The sequence below is a fragment of the Mytilus galloprovincialis genome, chromosome 1 (assembly GCF_965363235.1).
Source record: "Mytilus galloprovincialis chromosome 1, xbMytGall1.hap1.1, whole genome shotgun sequence".
NCBI classification, from domain to species: domain Eukaryota; kingdom Metazoa; phylum Mollusca; class Bivalvia; order Mytilida; family Mytilidae; genus Mytilus; species Mytilus galloprovincialis.
In genome coordinates, this window is record NC_134838.1 from 34,578,183 (window position 1) to 34,600,856 (window position 22,674).

The 22,674-nt window shown below is 29.7% G+C and overlaps 1 protein-coding gene across 5 annotated transcripts in view; it reads right to left on the reverse strand.

The window, feature by feature from the left end:
- Nucleotides 1-3,355: 3,355 nt before the first annotated feature.
- The window catches only part of LOC143072459 (kelch-like ECH-associated protein 1), a 36,503-nt gene continuing 17,184 nt past the window's right edge, over nucleotides 3,356-22,674 (reverse strand). For 2 of the 5 annotated variants that reach the window (XM_076247392.1, XM_076247412.1), the window contains exons 2-5: nucleotides 10,470-11,821; nucleotides 7,879-8,084; nucleotides 7,132-7,308; nucleotides 3,356-6,050 (exon numbers count right to left, since the gene is read on the reverse strand). In XM_076247392.1, coding sequence (XP_076103507.1) covers nucleotides 5,911-6,050; nucleotides 7,132-7,308; nucleotides 7,879-8,084; nucleotides 10,470-11,722 — 1,776 coding nt within the window. In that variant the 5' untranslated portion in view covers nucleotides 11,723-11,821 and the 3' untranslated portion in view covers nucleotides 3,356-5,910. Of the gene's footprint in view, nucleotides 6,051-7,131; nucleotides 7,309-7,878; nucleotides 8,085-10,469; nucleotides 11,822-14,819; nucleotides 14,988-15,678; nucleotides 15,818-21,196; nucleotides 21,328-22,674 lie in introns of those variants that run through there. The other 3 variants (XM_076247405.1, XM_076247398.1, XM_076247383.1) reach the window with 3 other exon arrangements.

Here is a 22,674-nt window from a genome sequence, read left to right on the forward strand (position 1 = left end):
AATCGATTGAGAGAGAACAAATCCGGGTTACAAACTAAAACTGAGGTAAACAACGAAACAATAGAAACACCGAAGTGCAACAAAAAACCAAAACAACAATGCAACACACACAGAAACGAACTATAAGATAACAACTGTCCTTTTCCTAATTTGGTACAGGACATTTTAAGAAAAAACGATGGGTTGAACCTGATTTTGCGGCTAGTCAAATCTCGCACTTTTATGACAATGTTAAATATTATGTATAACACTAAAATGACAATATTGCATGACAGGTTTGCAGTACAAATAAATGCAAGAACATTCAGGACAGAGAAATAAACAAATAAATATTACAATAGGGCATTTCGACATGCTAATAGTTATGAAAGGTACCAGGTTTATAATTTAATACACCACACGTGCGTTTCGTCTAAACAAGACGCACCAGTGACGTTCAGATCAAAATTGTAAAGAAAGCCAAACAAGTACAAAGTTGAAGAGCATTGATGACTCAAAATTCTAAGAAGTGTTGCCAAATACGACTAAGGTTATCTATGCTGTAAAACGCTGTAATGTTTCCTGTATCCCTAATATACTTTGACTTTCATGTAACCATCTTTGAATAGCCATGTCTAATACGGAAGAAGGATTGGATCAGCACTTCATAATATCTACCATGTTCACTGCGAGTTTAGAACAAACTCTTCCGATGGATCTGTATGTGGACATTTAATAGATAAAATAACGAAAACTCCAAGGGTCATTCAAAACGGAATGCTCTTTATAAAATGGCAAAATTAATAACTCAAACATACCTATCGAATAGAAACCAACTGTTATATTCCTGACTTGGTACAGACATTTCCTTAAGAAGAAAATTGTGAATGATTTAACCTGGTATTATAGCTGACTAAATCTCTCACTTGTATGGCATTCGAAAAGAATTCCATTACATTGACATCATTCTCAAAGAAATAACCCACAATGCTTTTCAATACAAAAATGGCAGCATACGTTATAAACATATTGCTTTGGAATACCATACGGCATGTATATGCCCCCGCCGTCGCGGAGGGGGCATTAAGATTTACCCTTGTCCGTCTATACATCCAAAAGTTTGTTTCTGTTCTCTAACTTTAGTTTGCCTCAACCAAATCTTATGGAACTTATACACACTGCTTATTACCACAAAATACAGATAAAGTTTGAATTTTGGTGGTATCACTTTTACTGGTTTAGAGTTATCCCTCTTTACAAATGGAGAAATTGATGGACTTTTTGTTACCTATAACTTAAGTTTTGCTTATACTCAATACTTATTACCACAATACTCAGATCAAGTACAAATTTCGGTAGCGTCACTTGTTATGTCCCTTTATAACTTTATATGATATGCAAGCAGGGGCCCATCTGTGTCCCTTGGACACATTCCCCATTTATTTTCATAGCGAACAAAAAGTAAAAACATTCTTCACAGAAGAACAAGTAATAAATATGCTGGAGTTTCTCATTGACAATTCATTTGTTGAATTTGAAGGTTGACTTTTTAGCAAGTTGTCGGGTATCCTATGTGAACGAACTGTGCGCCTCTCCTTTCGACCTGTTCTTATTTTCCTATTAGTCGGAATTCCTTCAGACTTAAATATACATTAATATATCCTCTAGTCCAGACTTAATTATACATTCATAGATCCTCTAGTTCAGACTTAATTATACATTAATAGATCCTCTAGTTCAGAATTTTAAATTATACATTAATATATCCTCTAGAACTAGAAAAAAAAAAAAGAAACAACAGAAACGGCTTCCTCATCCTCTTTTCAAGAATTATATCTCAAATTTGATATAAGTGGTCATTTCAATACTAGAATATATGACAAGAGCAACGATTTTAATGTTGAAATTATCAATTGTCTCCACCTTTGCAGCAATATAATAACTTTACCTGCATATGGAATATAATTTCCTAACACATTCAGTATTCGAGAGCTGGTAGCTGCTGCTCAGAAATTATAAAACGTCACCAGTGTCCGAGAAGACAGTTGACGAGCCTAATTTATGTCAAAGAACGTCTCGTCTTGTTTCTCAAAAAGTTCATTGGAAGATACAAAGACCATGTTGATAAATATTCCTTATCAACTTCACGAATAATACATGATGGTATTGAAGTAGAAATGCTAGGTACTTGCGTTGCTTATGATCCTAATTACCTCTTTTTTATTCTCATATAATTTTGACCGTTATTGTTTATTAATTTTTGTTATATACTTATGACGTGGATCATAACATATTCATCCTGGCATTGTGCCATGGTCAATTTTGAGTTCTTGTCGTTCAGTTTTGCTTATGTACTTTGTCTGCATGTCATTTGTGTTTCTTTTATATACAGTTATTTGTTATTATAGTGATTAAGATTATATTAGAATGTTGACTGCTGTACCCCAGTTCTGACGTTTTCACCTATTATTTCTGTTTTGCTCACACATTGAATCAGACGATTTTTTAATTACACATGAGGAATGGTGGTATACAGGATTGAAAATCAAAAGTTTTGATAGAATAAATTTCACAGACAGAAAGACAGAGACATAAAATTATCAAGAAGTTCTTTAGAGTCAATCTAATAAACAATTCCTTTCTGAAAATGCAGATAAGCAGGCAATGTACTGTTGTTTGTAAGGAATTTGGTGAGGCTTAGGTATATAATAAATTTCTGCCATTATCCTGAACACCTGTTCTCACCGGAAATAAAAATTTTCCAATCAATGGTTGAAACCAATTGATCTGTTATTGTAAGATGCCTAAAGTGTGACTGACTATTACTTGTCAGTGTATTTTAACAGGAGTAAAACAGCATATGTAGCAAGTTCATCCTGGTTTTCGTTGGGTGTTTGTTCATCCATTTTTTTTATTTTCTGTGCAGTGTTTTGTGGACTGTTGTTGATCTTTTTGTCCCTTTTTCTTGAGGTCATTCTTTTGTCTGTTTTGCCTTTAAATTGTTGTTATTTATTGCCACTTTGTATCCTCTACCCTGTACGTTGTTATCTGACTTGACAAAACCATAATGACTATTACAGTTCTGGTTAGATATTTCACTGAAAGAGGTATATTTTTCTTTTGTTATAAATTAGACAGATATTTTTTGAATTCAGTTGTTTCATATTTTTCATGTCAGGGCATATATATAGTGGACTATAAGGTATTGTTTTATTTCTCTTTTTCCCTATGGGTGCCTAAATTTGCTTACATACACATCATTTTGATAGCTGTCTCATTGGCAATCATACCACATTACCTTGTTTTTATATGTACTAAAACATGATTTTAAAGTACAAAAACTCCATAGAGAGCTATGATATAACAGAAACAAATATAAAGATTCAACAATACTTTATTCTTTATGAATTAAATGAACACTTGACTTTTCTTTGATGAAGAGTGCAAGTTTCTTTCATGTCATGAATTGCAAATTTCTTAATTTGGCAAAACAAAAAATAACAGCATTAAATGCTAAAATACTGATACAGAGGTTAAATAACAATTATTTTAGTTGTTCTAACCATAACTTAGAGACACACAATTATATTCTCGTAATGCAGAATATATTTCAATGAATTTTAAGTAAAGTCTCAACCAAACAGATATTTGTAATAGTTCAAATAGATTTGGAGTAAACACTATTAAGTGCATAAACTTAAAATGATGGGATAAAAAAGGGAAAAAATTGAGGGAATTCCATCTGATATAGATCTATTTTTAGATAACAAGTCCTTGACATTTCTAAATTTTGGAATATTTATATTTTTCAAGATTTGAAATAACTGTTTTTAACATCAATTTTTTAATCAATAATCAATACTGAATGTCACTTATTTAGAAATGAAATTTCTGAAATAAAAGATGTATTCACCAAGTTGAACAAAAAAGTGAAATCATGCAATACTTTAAAGGTTTGAAGCAAGTCTGGGACTTGTGACCAAAAAAATAAAAATGTCCACTTGAACAATGTATTTGTTTTTTTTTGGACTGGATCTAAATTCAACATCTTGTATTGAAGTATACTGCAAATCATTATGGGAGTAACAAAACAAAGTATAAAAATAAGAAAGAATAATAAATAAACAGAAACATAACACAAATTACTGTAACTATAGCACCTTTGGTTAGGAGAAAACTTTTAGTTTTCCCTTTGATTAAAGTCTTTTACAACATTATAACAAAACATTTACACATCCATGATTGTAACGACACATATGTTATTTGATTATTTACAATATTTTGAAAGCCCTTTTCAATCATATTCTTTATGGTTCACAACATCACTAAACAAATGCAAAATGAAGCTACAATATATAGCACATAGTGTCCATATTATTAGTTTGAGAAATAATCTTTCTTTCCAAAAAACAGTTACTTCCCTTTCTATTAAAGAAATCTTGAAATTTATATAATTGATAGATACAGATAAAGCTCTTCAGTTAAACATCTTTGGCTTACAACAAACTAAAAAAACGAAAATTGCAAAAGATGTAAAGTAAAGCTACCTGATTTTTGGCAAATAAACAGAAATACATGATACTACTGTGTTTGTCCCACTTTTGTCAGAAAAATATTTGTTTTTATCAAAATATGTTTACCTATATAATTTTCTTTCTTTTACGAAAAAAAACCTATTTACATGTTAATCATTTTCTTCTTTCAAATTGGAATATTTCATAAAAGATTAAAATAAAAAAGATGACACAAATTGTTACCCATATTGTTGGTACCGGAATTCTAATCAAAACAATTTCTAGCAATGGTGAGACAAACAGTAGTAAAAGAAAGAATTAGGGATACAAAAAGAGAAAAAAAGAAAAAGAAATCAGATTATTCCAAACAAATGTTCTGTTTTTCAGCATTTCTTCTTAAAAAATTAAAATTTTATCTTATTTATCTGTTATTTCCCTTTTTGAATTATCAGATATTCTGCTTTAAATTCTATAACAGATTAAATTCTAAAACAGATATTTTCTCTTTTTTAATGTTACTTTGTCTCAAATGCATCAAATCTATAATCCAAATAAAACAAGTTATAAAAGACAGAAAGATGTCTTTTTGTTAAGGTTTTCCGAAATTAAATTCTTAAATTGAAAGTGGCAAATAATTATAGTATATTTCAGTAGGACAAATTTAACAGAAAATAAATAAAGCAGGTTCTATGAAATTAGCTTCTTAAATTTTGACAGCTACTGGAAACAAAAGGCAAGTTGCCAATGGTCTGACAGAAATTTTGCTTTGCATTAAGTCTACTCTAGACCATAGAAGTATAATTAGCAAGGGTAATCTTTCCATACAGGTATCATGGTATGTACTATACATTTATATGCATTGTTCTCAGTTTTTTGGAGGCATCTTCTCAAAAATATGTATGCATACAATGTAGCTTGGTAGTAATTTTCGTACATTAATAAAGCTTACATATGACTTGAGTAATCAGATTTTTTAGAAGATGAAAACTGAATCCTAAAATCATGATAATGCAATTGGTTGTCATTTCATCACATGTCATGCATGAAAAGAAAGATACTATTTGTTTTACAGTCTCACACTTTCTGTATTAATCAATGGTATTTTCTACAGATCTTCTGACAGTAATAACACATCGAACAATGATATACAACAAAATCTATATACTGGTCAAATCTTGAGCTTCATAGGCTTATCACAGATAGACAGAGGTCAAATGTCACATGGTAAATCCACCTCTAGAATACACATAATTTAATATGCACCAATATTCAGTCAGTCCACAAGTATACACATAAATCTAAAGCTATTCTCAGCAATTATGGTTACGGCACCTTGCTTTATGACAACTATAAATAATAATGACAAATAGAACCGGATTATTATGACTGGTTTTTGGTACCAACCATTTAGCCATTATCAGCTACGGTATGGTTCAGCACCAACTGTTACACCGTGTCCGCTACGACCACATGTCATATTGGTCACTTCTGTCCATTCATTTTTATCGGGATCAAAACATTCTACGGTAGATAAAAAGTCATTACCATCATAACCTCCTGCAAAAAAAATAATGAAACACATTAAGAATTGATGAAAAATCTACATATGGTTAATATGGATTTAAGAATATACTTTCGAGTTTATCATTTTATTTGTATAATTTTATGTGAAAGTGTGTGGTATATATATTCTACAAGTATTGCAATGTCTTTATATATACAAAACACATATGATTTTACAAACAGTTGCATAATTTTCCTTTACATTTTTTTTTAATTCTAATAATAGCTATTTAACAATATGGACTCATTCTGTAAATTCTTTCTGTTGAGACTTTTTTCATTTTTCTAAAGATGCTTCATCATTTTCAAATTAGTTTCTAGCCATTTTTATCTATTGACACTCTATTACAGATTAATTCCTGCAAGTCATCAGATGACATTTATCAAAATAGATAATTAGAACTTAGTAAGGATTATTATCACATTGACGTCAATTGGAATTTATTAATTAGTGGTTTGTGAAATACGGATTTTTTTTTTACAAAAATACAAAAACACAAAAACGTTTCTTTGTAGCTATTTTTTTTGTTATGTCAATTTTGATGGTTTATATATTAATCTGGGTTAATTTAGAAGTCTTATATTGTACTTGTACTGTTTTTAGCTGACAAGATTATATAAAATATATAGACTGAAAACATTAATCAAATACATTGTTTTCATTAAAGAATAAAACATCAAAATAAATATCTCCTTTTCAACTATTTCTTAACCTAGACAAGTATTTTAATCTCAACACAAAGGCCTATTTTATCATTAGCTTGTGTATGTTTAACAAACTATTTTGTATTGGACCTGAAGAAAATTTAACTGATGTTTCCACATTTTTCTTGTTGATTCCTCTGCCTTTCAGTTAAAGTGTTAATATATTGATACAAAAGAAAAAATATGAAAGCATAGATATCTGGTACCTCATTTATAAACTTTTGATATTTTTCTAACCAACTTTTTGATAGACAAAGTTTTTAAAGTTTTATACGTTGTCAGTATATAAAGAAACTGATATAATTAACAGGTACATGCCAGGGTTGTATATTATGCAATGAAAACAAACAAGATAAAAACCATATCTTACCTAAAACATAAAGCTTCCCACTTAATACACATACACTTAAAGCACTTCTGGGGCTCCTCATAGGGGCCACAAATTCCCAAGTTTTTGTACAAGTATTATATCGTTCGACTGATTTTAATTGACAGCTGCTGTCGTAACCACCAACTGCATATATATAATTGTCCATACCGACAACGCCTGAAAAAATAAATATAATTGTTATTATTCCCAATAATTGTAGGTTATAACACTTTGCATCAAATACATGTATTGTCTCTCATAAATGTTTCATTTTCATTTCTGTGTTTTTTACAACATGCAATTGCAACTTTACATGATTGAAAATATTTTGTTTTATTTGGCATCAGTGAAAGTAACAATTCAATTCACTTTACACATCTAATATGTAAATGTATTTTGATAAAAAAAACCAACATACTGGTACGTACATATATGTAGATAATGTTATCTAAGCATGCTAAGTAAGCACATCGTTGTCAACTTTTGTCAAGCTTACATCTACTTTTTGAACTTCATTTAAACTTTGATGGATAGTTGTCTAATTGGCAATTAAGCAGTGTAAAAATCTTAATTGAATTTTGCAATTGGATGTAACATGTTGCCATTATATATAGTACAACAAAGGATACCATTAATATATTGAGAGCAACAAAAAAATGGGCAGTTTCAAAACTATATAATAAGATTTAATTTAATGCATTGTATGTAGCCTACTGTTGCAGGTTTTTTTGTTTTTATATAAATTACCTGCTCCACTTCTTGTTGTATTCATAGGAGGTATAGGAGACCATTCATTAACTTCAGGATCGTAACATTCAGCACTTCGTAATCTATTCGAACCATCATAACCACCAACAGCATATAATAAACGGTTTAAAGATGCAACACCAACACCAATTCTTTTAGTTTTCATAGGATCAACGTTAGTCCAAATATCACAGTCAGGGTCATACCTGAAAATTAAATGCAAAAACTATACGGACTTGCATAATGTATAAAAATTAAAATAAAACGAAAATTGTTTGTGTTTTTCTTTATTTTAAAAACCTTTTCCCTTGTATGTTTTCGGACAAATAGGGTTACTGTACTTTAATTTTTAAAGTTTTGAAAAATTATTCCATTTAAATAAAAGGCATTGACATATTTTTGGGCATTTTAACATTCTAAAATATCATACAAATAAGAAAAAAACTTCATTCATCATGTTCATAGTTTTTCTTTTTTAATATTTATTAATATCATATAAATATTTGTTTTTCTTACAATCCTATAATATGAAGTACTAGGTACTACTATGTGGAAGTGGTTACTTTACTGATTAGTATCTAAAAGTGACCTTTAAAATGACCGCCTTTATTGTCAACAAAAGATTATCACAAACAATGACATGCCTAAATATTTGTGACAATTTTCCAGTACCAAAAAACCAAAAGAATACTCAGTTAATGAATTATTTATTTATTGAACTTATTAAATCATCACGATCACTGATAAATCTGTCAAGTTTACACAAGAAACTGTTGATAGACTAATTTTAACCCAGATCCCCTGGTGGGGGAAGAGACAATATCTAGATCTACAAATGTATACATTGCATTTAATAAGATCATGGTGACCATGATAATGCTCTTTTTGTAATGAAAAAACTGGGCTATGATTTGTCCTATTTTTAGATGAAGTTTTATTGTTAATTTAATTTACCAACCATTTTAGGATTGTTCCGATATTATCATTGAACAATTTAATTAATCTTAAATTAAACTGTCAAGACACTGAAACTACATTGTATTAATTATGTAGAAAATATCTCTTGGTACAGAATTTAAAAATACTTCAAATCAGATAGAGCCAGCAACCTAACTGTTACAACTTAGAGGATTTTTTAGTTTTACTTTAAACATTAATCCAGGTATACTTCTTCACCTATAAACTTCTTTGTACATATAAGGGACACAGATTAAAATAGTGCAGGAGATAAAAAAAATTGATAATTGATTAAAAATGATAGCTCTAGGTGAAGTTAAAGGTCAGGCAGAACAAACCTAATTTTGTACATTAAATATTCATGTAAAGTTTCACCTGGATGATGATGTTGCAAAATACCCACAATTAAAATCCACCCAGGATTTCATTGAAATGGATAGACCCATATAATTCTGAGTCATTTAGACTAAATGTCAAATGTATTCGTTTTCAAAAGCCATTGTGATATGTAATATACTTCTGGCTTGCCTATATACACTGCAATACATAATACAACAGAAAAGAACCAAACAGTATTAATTCCATATCACGGCAAGGTCTTAATATGTATTGTTGATGAATTCAAAATTGGTACTTGTTTACATGACCTACATGTATTGTACATACAATTTATTCAAATGAATTTCCTTCCTGAACTACTGGTAAATTCCCAACCACAAATTTTGAATTCTTACTACATGTATAAAGTGTTTCATTATTTAAAGTACCAAAAATGTATATGAAAGACAAAACACATTTACAATGAAATGAAATCATACCAAGAAGATAAATGATTTATAAGTAACGTCCTTTCGAAGCCAAAGATTTGAAGGCCAAATATTTATCAGGAACTATGAAATGGCTAAAAAAAGCTCACCAGTGACAGTTGAACATATTTCCTATGCAAAATTGACCATTCACAAACAAGATTCCATATGAATTGAATGCTGCACCCCCAATAAAATGGTAACAAATGTAGCATAAAAACAAAATAGGAACTTAAGAAACAGCTTTAAACTGCACTGGCCATGTTTACATAAGTACTAGAAAGAGTGCATATGTGTTTTGAATATTGTTAATGATCTTTGTACTGTTATTTTAATTCATTATAAACTGATCAAAATATTTTTGATAGAATTCTGAACCTCAGAGATATATCAGATAAGCATTAACAAAAGTTTGATAGTGAGAAAATTAACAATATTGACTTGTTGTTCTGAATGTATAGCAATAAAAAATAATGAAAAAAATGACCAAGAAAGGTCTTATTTACAAGATAAATCGATGTTAATAATGTTACTATACCGAATTATGTACAACCAGTAACTTATGTCTTTTGATTGGTTACAATTAAACCAATTATGTAAAACAATACAATAAATATGCTCTAATTCCCACAACTTACTAACAACACAACACACAGCTATAAAACACTTCACGAATCAATCACAAACAATATGTTGCCAATATATTCTAGGGATTATAAACTTGTGTCGAAGTAACCTTTAGGATATTCAAGCTGTGCATTGCACCAGCTTTTGTACTTTTATTAATCTTCATAACTTGTGCAAGAGAGATTTTCAAAACCAACTCACCTTTCTACAGTACAATGATGTTGCTGGCCTTGTGAGCCACCAACAGCATAAATCATATTGTCTATAACTCCTACTCCAACTCGATTCCTGGGCACAGACATAGGACACTTTGTCACCCATTGTTTCCTTAAAGTATCATACATTTCTAAAGAATTACAATCCATATTGCCATCTGGAGAATTGTTTCTACCTCCAACCACATAAAAAGCACCTTTTACAATACATGCACTTAATCCACTTCTGGGTTTCGGTAAATCTGGCAAGCGATTCCATTGTTTTGTACATGTGTTATAATATTCAAAATTACTAAGGGACTGTCTTAGATAACCACCAGCAGTGTATATAACTAGAGGTGAACACGGTTTTCTTGGTTTTTCGGGTATTGACTGATGTAATTTAAGTCCTTGAAAAATTTTAGTCAAGTATTCCTGACATTGAGGCATTTTCTTTAAAACTTTACAATTGTTTAATTGTTTTTCTAAGAAATGAGGGGCTAAGAAATGACAACGAACAGCATAAAGCAATCCCTCTAATTTACATGCACGCTTCTCTAAGTCATGTTGCACCCATCGTATCACAGCATCAAAAACTTCAGATTCACACCGAATATTTAATTCATCATGTTTTATGAAACTTATTAATTGGCAAGGATTTAACGTCAAGAATTCATCACAACGTACAACTTCTGAGAAATTTTTGAAAATAAATTCCCGAGCTTTTGTTTCTAGTTCATGGCACCCATGTTCACTAGCAAAATCTGCTATTCCAATACAGTTACTAGGATCTAACTGATGTTCTAAAAAAACACTACATGCTTCCACAACATGGTTCATTTGAAACATTGTAGCAGCCGGTAATAAGTAGCACACATTCCTTTCATTTACACGAACTTCAGCAGTGTATGCAAACTCTATTAACACTGCAAGTGTACATGCTGTTATTCCATGAAGAGGAATCGTGGTCATGCCTTCCTCCTTCATACCACCGGTAAACATTGCACGGAAATAGGGACTAGCTGCAGCCAACACAATTTTATGAGCTAAATATTTGTCTTCACCGACAACTAAGGTCACATCACATAATTTAGTTAAAAGTCTTAAAGTACTCATAACATCCAATGCTTCTTTTGGATGTTTCATTATGGTAAAGTTCATGCTACCATCAGCAGGTTTTTCTGTTGTCAATGGTTGTATCCTATAACAGGAAGAACTGTCTGTTTTCATCTTCGACTCATAAACTTCCTCGGCAGACATTTTGGATGATTTTGTTATCGTCGATTCTAAACTGGATCCAACATACTAATATCAGAATATTTATACTTAGAAAATGTCTTGTATTGGAAATGACAGAACCTGAAAATAGACAAAATAAGTATTAGTTTAATTTTCTACATTTAAATGTCTTTCAGCTACATCCTGATCACTTGAAAAGAATTCTCTTACCATGATAGCTATTTAAAGTCCAGTGGCAAATATTACATATGTATATCAAGCTGAAAACACAGCATTGTGATATGAATATAAACCCTTCTTAGTACAAGACTGACATGCTGAGCGTCATTAAATGCTTGCCAATAGCATTTATTAATTTTTTAGAGGCTGTTATGGAAATTAAAATACAACTGACCAGATGCAAGAAAATATGAATGAGGTTGGGAGTGTTTCATCTCAAAAAATAATTCAACATAACAAATTCATCAAAAAACCCTGTAATAAATCATCATATGTTATACATTTTTTATCAAGAGACAATATGACTTTGACGTTTTAGAAATGAATGAAAAGTACACTAACAAAAAGAACCCAAAAAGGGAATATTATACGTGTGCTTAAAATACTTATTTACCTCATTGAATAGAAAATAATTTTCTATTAAGACTGATTGAAAGGCATGAAAACAATTTCACCTTCTGACTTCACAATGACAATGCAGAAAAATATAATCCTTTTTATCTATAATAAATTCTTTAAATATAATTAACATGTTTCAGCTGAGATATCAACAACACTCCTTAATATTTGTTCTACATATCTATCTTCCGTTAATTTAAAAACTCATCTTAAAAAATTCATCCATATAAATCCATATTACCGGTATATCATTTCAAGAAGGTTTCCTGACAATGATCCTAATTGACAACGTTTACAAAGAATATTCCACCTACATTATACCATAAAAAACCTAATGCTGATGATGCTGTCGATCTGTACTCTTACTGAAATCCTTAGTCATTCTAATTATTATCATTATTGATTCCTTCATGTATGTATCTGTTATATCAATATTTATCTATATCATTATGCTTTCCCATATATTCACCTGTTATGATTGTTTCATGACGTTAATCATTATCAACAGTTCTTATAACTGCAAGTCATCAGCAACATACGTAATTAGGGACACATGCCAATCATGCTTTCAACTTCAATCAATCAATTCCATAAACAAAAACAGAGCTGAAGTACATGTATATAGAAAATGTTGAAGTATAAAAAAGCAAAGGAACCTGATGTGTATTCTTAGCTATGAGTTGATAGTAAAGGTGGTGCTACGTAAAGATGATTGAAACAGCAATCCTATAACAGATGTACCCCCCCAAAAACTGAGGTTTAAACTCAACATGGTTTACCAGCATTATTTCGTCTAATGAGTCAGTGAATTCAAAGTTCTTTCAACAGGGAACAGATATAAGCCTTTTAAAATCTCACAAAATATTGTTATTCTAACATACATTTTTGATCTACATGTATTTAAAGCTGAACTGTTATGAGCCTTTTAAAATCACATACAAACTATTATTATTCTATGATATATTTTTGATCTACATGTATTTAAAATTTGAATGTATGGTAAACAACATTCCAGCACTGACCAAATTCACCTTACAAGAACTATTATTTAATAGTAACTTGAAGTCTCATGAACTTTTTGGCCTATCATGTGCCATATAACTTATTAGATATACTATCATTGGGTAGCTGTCTCGTTGACATATAGCCTACCTCGTTTATTCATTATAAATTTCATTAGGAGTATCATATCACATGTAAATCTATAGGCAAATACAAACTTATATTACCCTGTAGAAATTCTCATACTGACAACATCTAAGACCTTTAATTGGCATTGTCTTTTGTCCAAATTATTACAATTGTATATCATGTGGTTATTTTTATCTCTTAAACTATTTGAATATTAAAGTTTATAAGTTGGAAATGAAATAATGTAAGCTTTGAAAAAATAGCTGAATCACAGTGCAATGTTTTAATGTGATCACCAAATTAAAATGTCACTATGCAATGTATCATATTTAACATTCAAACAATTTTCAGTATTTTTAAGGAGGACGAAAATTTATGCAAGAAGTCTTTATAATTAAATGGCAAATTTACAGTAAATGGCAGAAATATTAAACTCTATGTAAAACATATTCTATCAGTATCACAATAATTAAGTTAAAACTAATAACTAAAGTAAATACCAATCAATCAATCAATCATTAAACCTAATAACGTAGAACTCAGCTGCCAACGAAGTTTAACCTTATAAGTTATGGTTATTCGTAGCAAGAATACCCAACTTTTCAAAGGTATTCTCCAGATGGTTTTTATTTAAACATTGCATCAAATTAATTTTTAACCAGAACACATTTTTAGAGACAATCAATAAATATCGATAAAAACTTCGTCAAGAGTTAGTAAGTTATGCATGTATATATCATAACAGATAAAACACTGTTGATTCAGAGTACTTTGGTGCAAAAACAATTTGCAGAAATATAATATATGATAATTCAAATTATTACTTTTTTTCCTCAAAAGAGGTTGCACAAAGCTTTTAAAGCTGCAATGGATAAATTAAACTGATTCTGAATTCTTTACCTCTTGAAATGAATGCAGTAGTTCCCATATCCCAGGGCCACTTTTACTTAGTAACTAGAAATTGCTTAAGTCATTTTATCTAGTAGTGACAAAAACACAGCCCAAGATAAACTTTATTTTTTAAAATTTCACTGTTATTTAGTAAAAATAAAGTATGTCTTCTTTTTTAGTGATTATAATTTTAAAGGAGTGGAGGTTTCTGTATCATCACACTTACATTCATAATTATCTAATGTACATGGAAATACATACTGGTATAATTCTTCAATAAAAATGTAAAATTTGAAAAAACTTTAATAAAACTCTTATTCAAATGTTATATAACCGATAAAACATCCTGTAAGTATAATTTAAGAAAAAATTAATAACTAAAATAGTTCAGCTCGTATCGACTCATAATAAAAATAATTCCCTTAAGCTTCCAATTCAGTAAATGTGTCATAACAAAATTAGTTTTATACTTAATTACCTTTTAAGTGAATAAAAGCCATTTCTGTTTTCCAGAGAAATATAAAATTTCTCTTTGCACCTGAATATCCATGTTATCACAAATATAACAACTATCATTATAGATTAAAACCATTTTTAGTTAATTCGGAAAAAGTCTTGACACTCACTAGTAGTATAATCTTGCTAGAAATCGCTACCCGTAAAGTTGATATCACATGATCATTTAAATGTCCTACGTATTGTATTGAATGAAATAGCGTTTTTTTTCCAAGAGTGGTAATTGTAACAGGTAGTACTTGGTAGAGTTGCAAGAGATTCAGACTGCCATGTTTTATTATGGGGGATTATCTTGGAAAAACCTCATTAAAATTAAGCTTATTGGATTAGTAACACTGCTGAGTTTTTCTGATAGCCTTTTATGAATATCCTTACTGTTCATATTTTTGCTACCTGGTCAGTATATGACCTCCAATATTATTCGGTCAAACCTGGCTAAAGGACAATTGACCAAAAACAAAATAGGAAGAGAGACTGAAAGGGGACAATAATGGGTCAAAGTATGAGATAAACTAATTCTGAGTACTTTCAAAACATTAAACACACTATACATGATACTGAAAGAAGTATAAGATCCTTACAGAATATATCCAACTTTCAAAGTATACACACAGGTCCAGTTTAACAATTCTTAAAAGCAAAAATTCTCTTTTGCAAAAAAATATTTTATCAAATAATTTAGGTTGATATGAGAATACTATACTACAACTGTACAGTAGTCTCAGGGTTGAATTAAACATTTCATCTATTGGTCATTTATATATAATCAATGTTTAAAGATAAAATTAAACACTAAATTTTAAAAATTAAATTGATCTTACTGTATGTATTCTGCATGGTGGCATTAGATGTCACTTAATAGCATGCTCACATCCAAAATAAAACAAAACATGCTAAATGTGTCCTCCTACTAAAAAGTGCATGTCATTTTCTATGCATGATTGAACAGTTCAATATAAATGGTCAAATTTTAAATGGTTTTGCTGAGTCACAAAGGTAAACTGGACAGAGGTGATACAATAGTATATAATCTCTAGTCAACATTATAAAGCAATTTTACCTGGGAAAATTACAAATGTTAATCAGGTAATCAAACAGATGGTCTATCCAAAGTCAAACAATGACTCAGCAAAAAATCGTAACTGTCCACTAATGTTTTATTCATATTATTCTTCAAATTAAAATGTTCATTAAAATTCATGTTCATATCTCTATATATTTAATGTATTACATTCAACTGAAAATCAGGAGTAACTATTTGTCAGCATTACATTTGTTTCTTTTCTGGAGTTGAGGTACAAAGAAATTAGCATATAATTGAATTTGTATATCAACTTAATTTATTAATCTTTACATGCCTTGTCATCTTACGTTAGAATGGTAGGAAATTGGACAAACAGAGAATGCTTGTGTAGAATCTTTCAATCAAAGGAAAGGGTGCAACAGTTATAAAAAAAGAGGGACAAAAGATACCAAAGGGACAGTCAAACTCATAAATCTAAAACAAACTGACAACGTCATGGCTAAAAATGAAAAAGACAAACAGAAAAACAATAGTACACATGACACAACATAGAAAACTAAAGAATAAACGACACGAACGATTATAAATCTACAAAAAAAGTAAAAAAGTAACATCATTTTTGCATTTACTCACTTGTTCAAATTTTATTCATGAACATATTAACTGTAAAATAAGAATAACGCTTTCTAAATTTGGTCTGAAGCACTTTATCTAGATGGACCATCACAGGAACTCTCAAACCAATAAATTTTGAACCCAAGGATGTATAAGTGCTTGTATATGTGAAAATCTTAAACATGACCAGTAAAAGAATAGCCAAATCATCCAAGATCAACTTAGTCTGAAGGAGTTATATGTGAAAAATATGCAAGAATGAAACCTCTCCTCTGACAATAAAATACTACAGTATGAAAATTGAACAGGACATTGAACGTAAGACAAACAAACAAGGAACAAATTATTTAGTAAGATTTGCACACTGATGATGGATGACGAGGCAATAAAAACATTGCCTGACATCAATATTAAACAAATGGTATCGATTTAATCAAATTTGCATCATCATCAAACACATTTACCTGTTCACAGGTATATAGCAAATCGTAAGAAATCATCAAGCTAAAATCCATTAAAACTCCTGTCATTTTGTTTTTAAAAAGATCAATTTCATAAACAATAAAGAAATGACAAGATTAAGTCTATAGAAAATTGTGATGATCTCTTTAAGATAGTAATCAAAGAACAATGGTAGTAGATTAGATTTCCAGAGAAAATGGCAGATAATGACTCAGCGGTTCTTTACTGTAGCATTTCTTCCTTCTATGGTGTTTTTTTTCACATGGCTATCTTAACTGTGTATTCTTTACGTTAGATTTATGACAAAAATTTGATACAAATCTTAGTGATGGTTCACACTGATAGATAGTATTATATCAAATGTTAAATAGCCATATATAATTAATTGTTCTACCTCCAATCTTGATTTAAAAATGTACATCCAGACATATTACAACGAGACCTTCAGGGCAAAGTATTATTTTTCAAAAACAACTTGTAAATAAACTGTTAAAACACAGATTTGTACCAGATATCTTTGTCATTGGTAGCGGATGTGATATGTTTTTTTAGTATTACATAGCCGATGTAAAGCACATTAATCTTATAAGTCAATTTTAAAAAGTTTACCGTCTATAGTAATAATAAATAGAGACACGGGATACATATCTTTAATATCCAATATAATAATAATGTTTGTAGTTATAAAAAAAAATCACTTTGGGGATAAAATTTCTATTTTTGTGTAATTTCATTTTTCTATATAATATGCAACAACTGCTAAAACCAAAACATACTAAAATCTAAATAAAGGATGCAAATTAAATCCTTTTTTAATCTATTAAAACTTTCAAAATCAATTTTAAAAGATTTTTTTAATCTGTATGTAATGCAACTATCGATCTTTTTCGGTAAAAGTTTGTTTATTTGACTTCCTATTGACGATTACCTATGTGAACGTGACTACAGAAGTTTAAAGAATGTTGTACAATTACAGGTATGAGGTCAGCAAACCACAAAAATAAAAGTATTATAAGTGGGTCATAATAGATATACATTTTCATTTTGCTGAGTAACACGCATGCCCAGTTGAAGGTAAACGTGAGAGAGAATTTCTACCTGAGTAACCACCATTCACTACAATCCAGACTTTTATAGTATATCATAGGTGAAATTAATCAATGAAATGTACTACAATTAAAGTGAACTCAATGACAATTTCTCTACGTAAATATAACAATAATCAATCCTAGTTCTTTTCGTTAAAACTTTTAATATTAAAGGTTATCTTACAAATAATCACAATATCAGCATTATATTAAATAACAGCTGACAAATATTGGAAAAAATCATATTTGTTTTCAATCAGCTTTGTAAATTATTAATAGTTCATATCTTTTCAAAGTCAAATGAATTTTTGTTGAAATAAACAAATAAAAATGCTGGACTAAATGTTTACAAGAATAAAAAGACCTTTTATAGGACATGTATAAATAAAGACATGAAACAACCAAATAAAATTTATATTCTAAAATTATACTTTTTTCAGGTAAAAGGATGCATTTTTATCTCTGTGTCCTTGACAGGTACAAACTTACAAAACTGCAACATAATCCTTATTATTTATTAGGACTGTCATAACCACACTACCATGACACAGCGTAATATATTTTAACTGCGCACTGCACTGCATTAGTTAAATTATAAATCAACTTACTGCACTTTCAAATATTATAGATATAATAAAATTGAGAATGGAAATGGGGAATGTGTCAAAAGATAACAAACAGACCAAAGAATAGAAACAGCTGAAGGCCACCAATGGGTCTTCAATACAGTGAGAAAACCCCCACACCCAGAGGCGTTCTTCCGCTGGCCCCTGTACAAGTTCAGTATTAATCAATGTCATACTAAACTCCAAAATATATAAAAGAAACTAAAATTCATCATACAAGACTAACAAAGGCCAGAGGCTCTTGACTTGGGACAGGCGCAAAAATGCAGCAGGGTTAAACATGTTTTTTGAAATCTCAACCCTCCCCCTTTACCTCTAGCCAATTAATTATTATTTCTTAGTACCTGACATAGCCAGAATGCCATGCCATTGCTTAATATATTTCATTTGCGCACTGCAATGCATTATTTCATAGCTTGATATCGTTTCATTCAAATTTACAACTGAACTTTCTGTACTTTCAAAGATTATAGATACAATGTACATTTTCAAGCTTATTTATATGAGTCATGATTCCTTGTCTTATTATTATTTGTGAAGAAAAAACTTTTTGAAAATGTACAATGTAATACATGTATATGTAACTCAAATCTGTCATTAGTGATTTAGCCCAAAGTATTTGTAATTTTTATTAAATGCACTTAAAATGGCAAAAAAATTGATATGAGGACCAAAGTTCATGCAAATGTTAGAATAAAATGTATGACTGCTATTTTTGATGAAAAATACAAATGTTTTGCTTTCATATACAAAGTAAAAATTCTAGAGTAAATATGCTTTTCACAAACAACACTACCAAGGTAGGGGGTATGTCTGCTACTTCCTTTACAGAAATGGTAGTAAACAACTGAACTTCCTTTAAAACCAGCCTTTCAGACTCCTTGGACGTAGAATTACTTAAAATACTTAAGCACAATTTACATTTATAAATTTCATTTGTATTAATCCTATGGAGAACCATGGATGTTGAAAAAATACATACCAATGTCAATTAAAGTTGAAAAATAATTTTGGCTAAGGAAAATTTATATAATCTTTCTTATATTGGCAGAGGGTCTAAGAATTTAACCTGACAATCTCATCAATAAAAAACTTAACCAGAGCAGCACCTTACTACCATTAAATCAAATCATAAAAAAAGTTTGATCAAGTGTTATGAAAACAAACTGGTGATGCAAAAATTATACATCTGATAAGGGCATAAAACACCTTTACATAATTACTAATTAATATATATCCCTATTAAAGTCATTGAAGAGTAACTTGACGTGGTTGACTTGAATATTTAAATGTAAGTCTTACATTCCAAAGACTCTGTCACTCACGTTCACCTTTTCATGACTCGGCATTTCATCGTCTTTCTGTTTTTTCATGTATATCATAAAGTGTTCTCATTGATGATATTACATTTCTTACTTCCTGTTAAGAAATCATAATAATCAAGTCATATATCTTTACATCTAGTTTGGTTTTTTATGTTTATGGGCATTAACGTTTTACAAATCTATAAATAAATTCAATGCTGTATTTGATAAAGATAAGTTTTCTTATATAAATAAGGGGAGATTTAGGGTATTATTATTATCATGTTTATATTCAAAGAAGACAGCATCCTAACACAAATAACCAAATTATATCTTCTGTTTATATGAATCAAAATCTTAAAAATCCTCACTTCGATATTTTTGAATAAAAAAAAAAAGATAAATTAGATTTCATTCCATTGCCTTTGGGAAGTTCCCTTTTGTGTTTAGATAAATCACAAAGCAGTATCACCATCAATGTACATCATAAAAGGATTCTACATTTCAAAGTTTCCCTCCTTTTGTTGAAGCCATCTGCATGATACCTGATAGCCTTTATTTCAAAACAGAAACACAGGTTTTAATGTAGCCTATAGCTGCATGTATAATATCATACAACACCTGATGTCTGCACATGAACTACATTTAAAATATAAAGCTGTTTCAAAAATAATTTACACATATACAGTATTTTCAAACTAAACAAAGGTAACAACAATTGCAGCTGATACAAAACAACCAAGCAAAAGCTTCTTGGGGGTTCATTTTTTTACAAGCTATTAATAGAAAATCTATTTTTAACATGATTTTTTTTACAGAGCTTGCAAAGTATCTATTCAAATTGGATAAAAAATACAAGTGATATGTTTTACTGTCTTTTATGCAATATTTATGTTGTCCTTTAAATGACTTTACCAAAGTATTTACATACTTGTGTTGTTGGGTTGTCGTAGTGCAATATGCTGATCAATTGTTTAGTATGCAACACGCTCTCAGCCTAATACATGCAAAATAAAAGTTAAAATGGTGAAAAAATTGTAACGGGTATAAACAGACAAATAAACATGTGTATGTTACTAGCCAAATTTAGCTGAACATGATGACATTTAAAAGCATATACTTATATAAATGATGCACATACATTGTAGTTCAAGGTCAACTAAATGAACTTTTAAGATTGCAAAATGCAAGCCTTGCAAGTATAAAATTAAGTTCCCTACCTCTCATTCTTATTGAAGACAATTATCTGCATGCAAGTCACTCAAAAAACTGCATATAAAGCGATGATCAAACATCAAATGATTAAATCGTCTTGTTAACGTTAGACTTCCAAACAGTTTATATTTATTCAACATTTTACGATTACGATTAGCAATGACTTATATTTGTGAACGTGATAGAGAAAATAAGAGTGCTACATCATTTAGTGTTAGAGATTTTTACACAGAACTGCAAACATGACAAATACAAATTCAATGCTTCATCATATTTTAATTTCACTGTGATTAAATCAATCAGCTGTGAATATGATGAGCATTATAAAAATGGTTTATAATTAGTTTGTTTTGTTACAATGAGGCTTATCTTATGTGAACGTGATCAGGGTTTTCTGAGTGCTTAATCATTGTTTCCCTAAGCATATATGTTTGTGGACGTGACCCAATGATTTCTCCTGCTTTATCATTCTGTTTTTAAAGGTTTTCTGTAGTACCATAGAGAGAGAGGAACTCGCTAATCATTAAACATTCTTAAACGTTCGTCACTCACGTTCACACTGATGATGGGACAATTTTATCGGAGCTACTCAACGCAATATTATAATCTTTATACCTTTATATCCTTATTGATTATTTTCTACAAGATTTACCTATAAAATACAGGTAACAAAAAATAAAACAGAATTTGAAATTATTTAAAGAACACTTCATTTTTATAAAATTAGCCGAGTCATGTATAATACTTTGTTTACAATAGTTTAGAATGAATTACAACTATGAATTTATTATGTGCATATCATAATTCTTATTCTCGGTAATAATTTTTATGTTAATGGGTGTTTTACAGTGGTCATAATAAAGTAATTATTTTTTAAAGTTTGATAACTTAGTGATAAGTGAATAGCTTGAATATATATTAGTAATTTCTAAACATCTCTGATGAAATGACTGTCACTTAATCTTTAATTCTTTGGGAATCTTTACCGTTTCATTTTTTTTAAATGAAAATGCAAAAAGAGAAAATTTTACAAAGAAAAAAAAATTTAAGTTGCTGTTTTTTGAAATATATACAAAAAAAAGTCAGGAACCTGTAAATCAGTGGTTGTTGTTTGTTGATGTATGACATAAATAAATCAGGCCATAGTTTTCTAGTTTGAATTGTTTTTATGTTTTATATTGTGTCATGTTTTATGCTTTTTATAGCTTGCTATGCAGGATGGGTTATGCTTATTGTTGAAGGTTTTACAGCCACCAAAAGTTATCAAATGCTACATCATTTGGTCTCTGGTAAATAGTTGTCTTTAGTTTCTTGCAAAGAAATGTTATGTATAAAAATAAATGTGGAATGTGTTCATGTGACCCAGATGATGCACCCATTTGGATATAACATTATTAAGGGACATAACTCAAGGACAGTAAAAGTTAGATAATTTAAATAATACTTTAACTGCAGTTACCATTCCATCATTTAGGATGAAAAT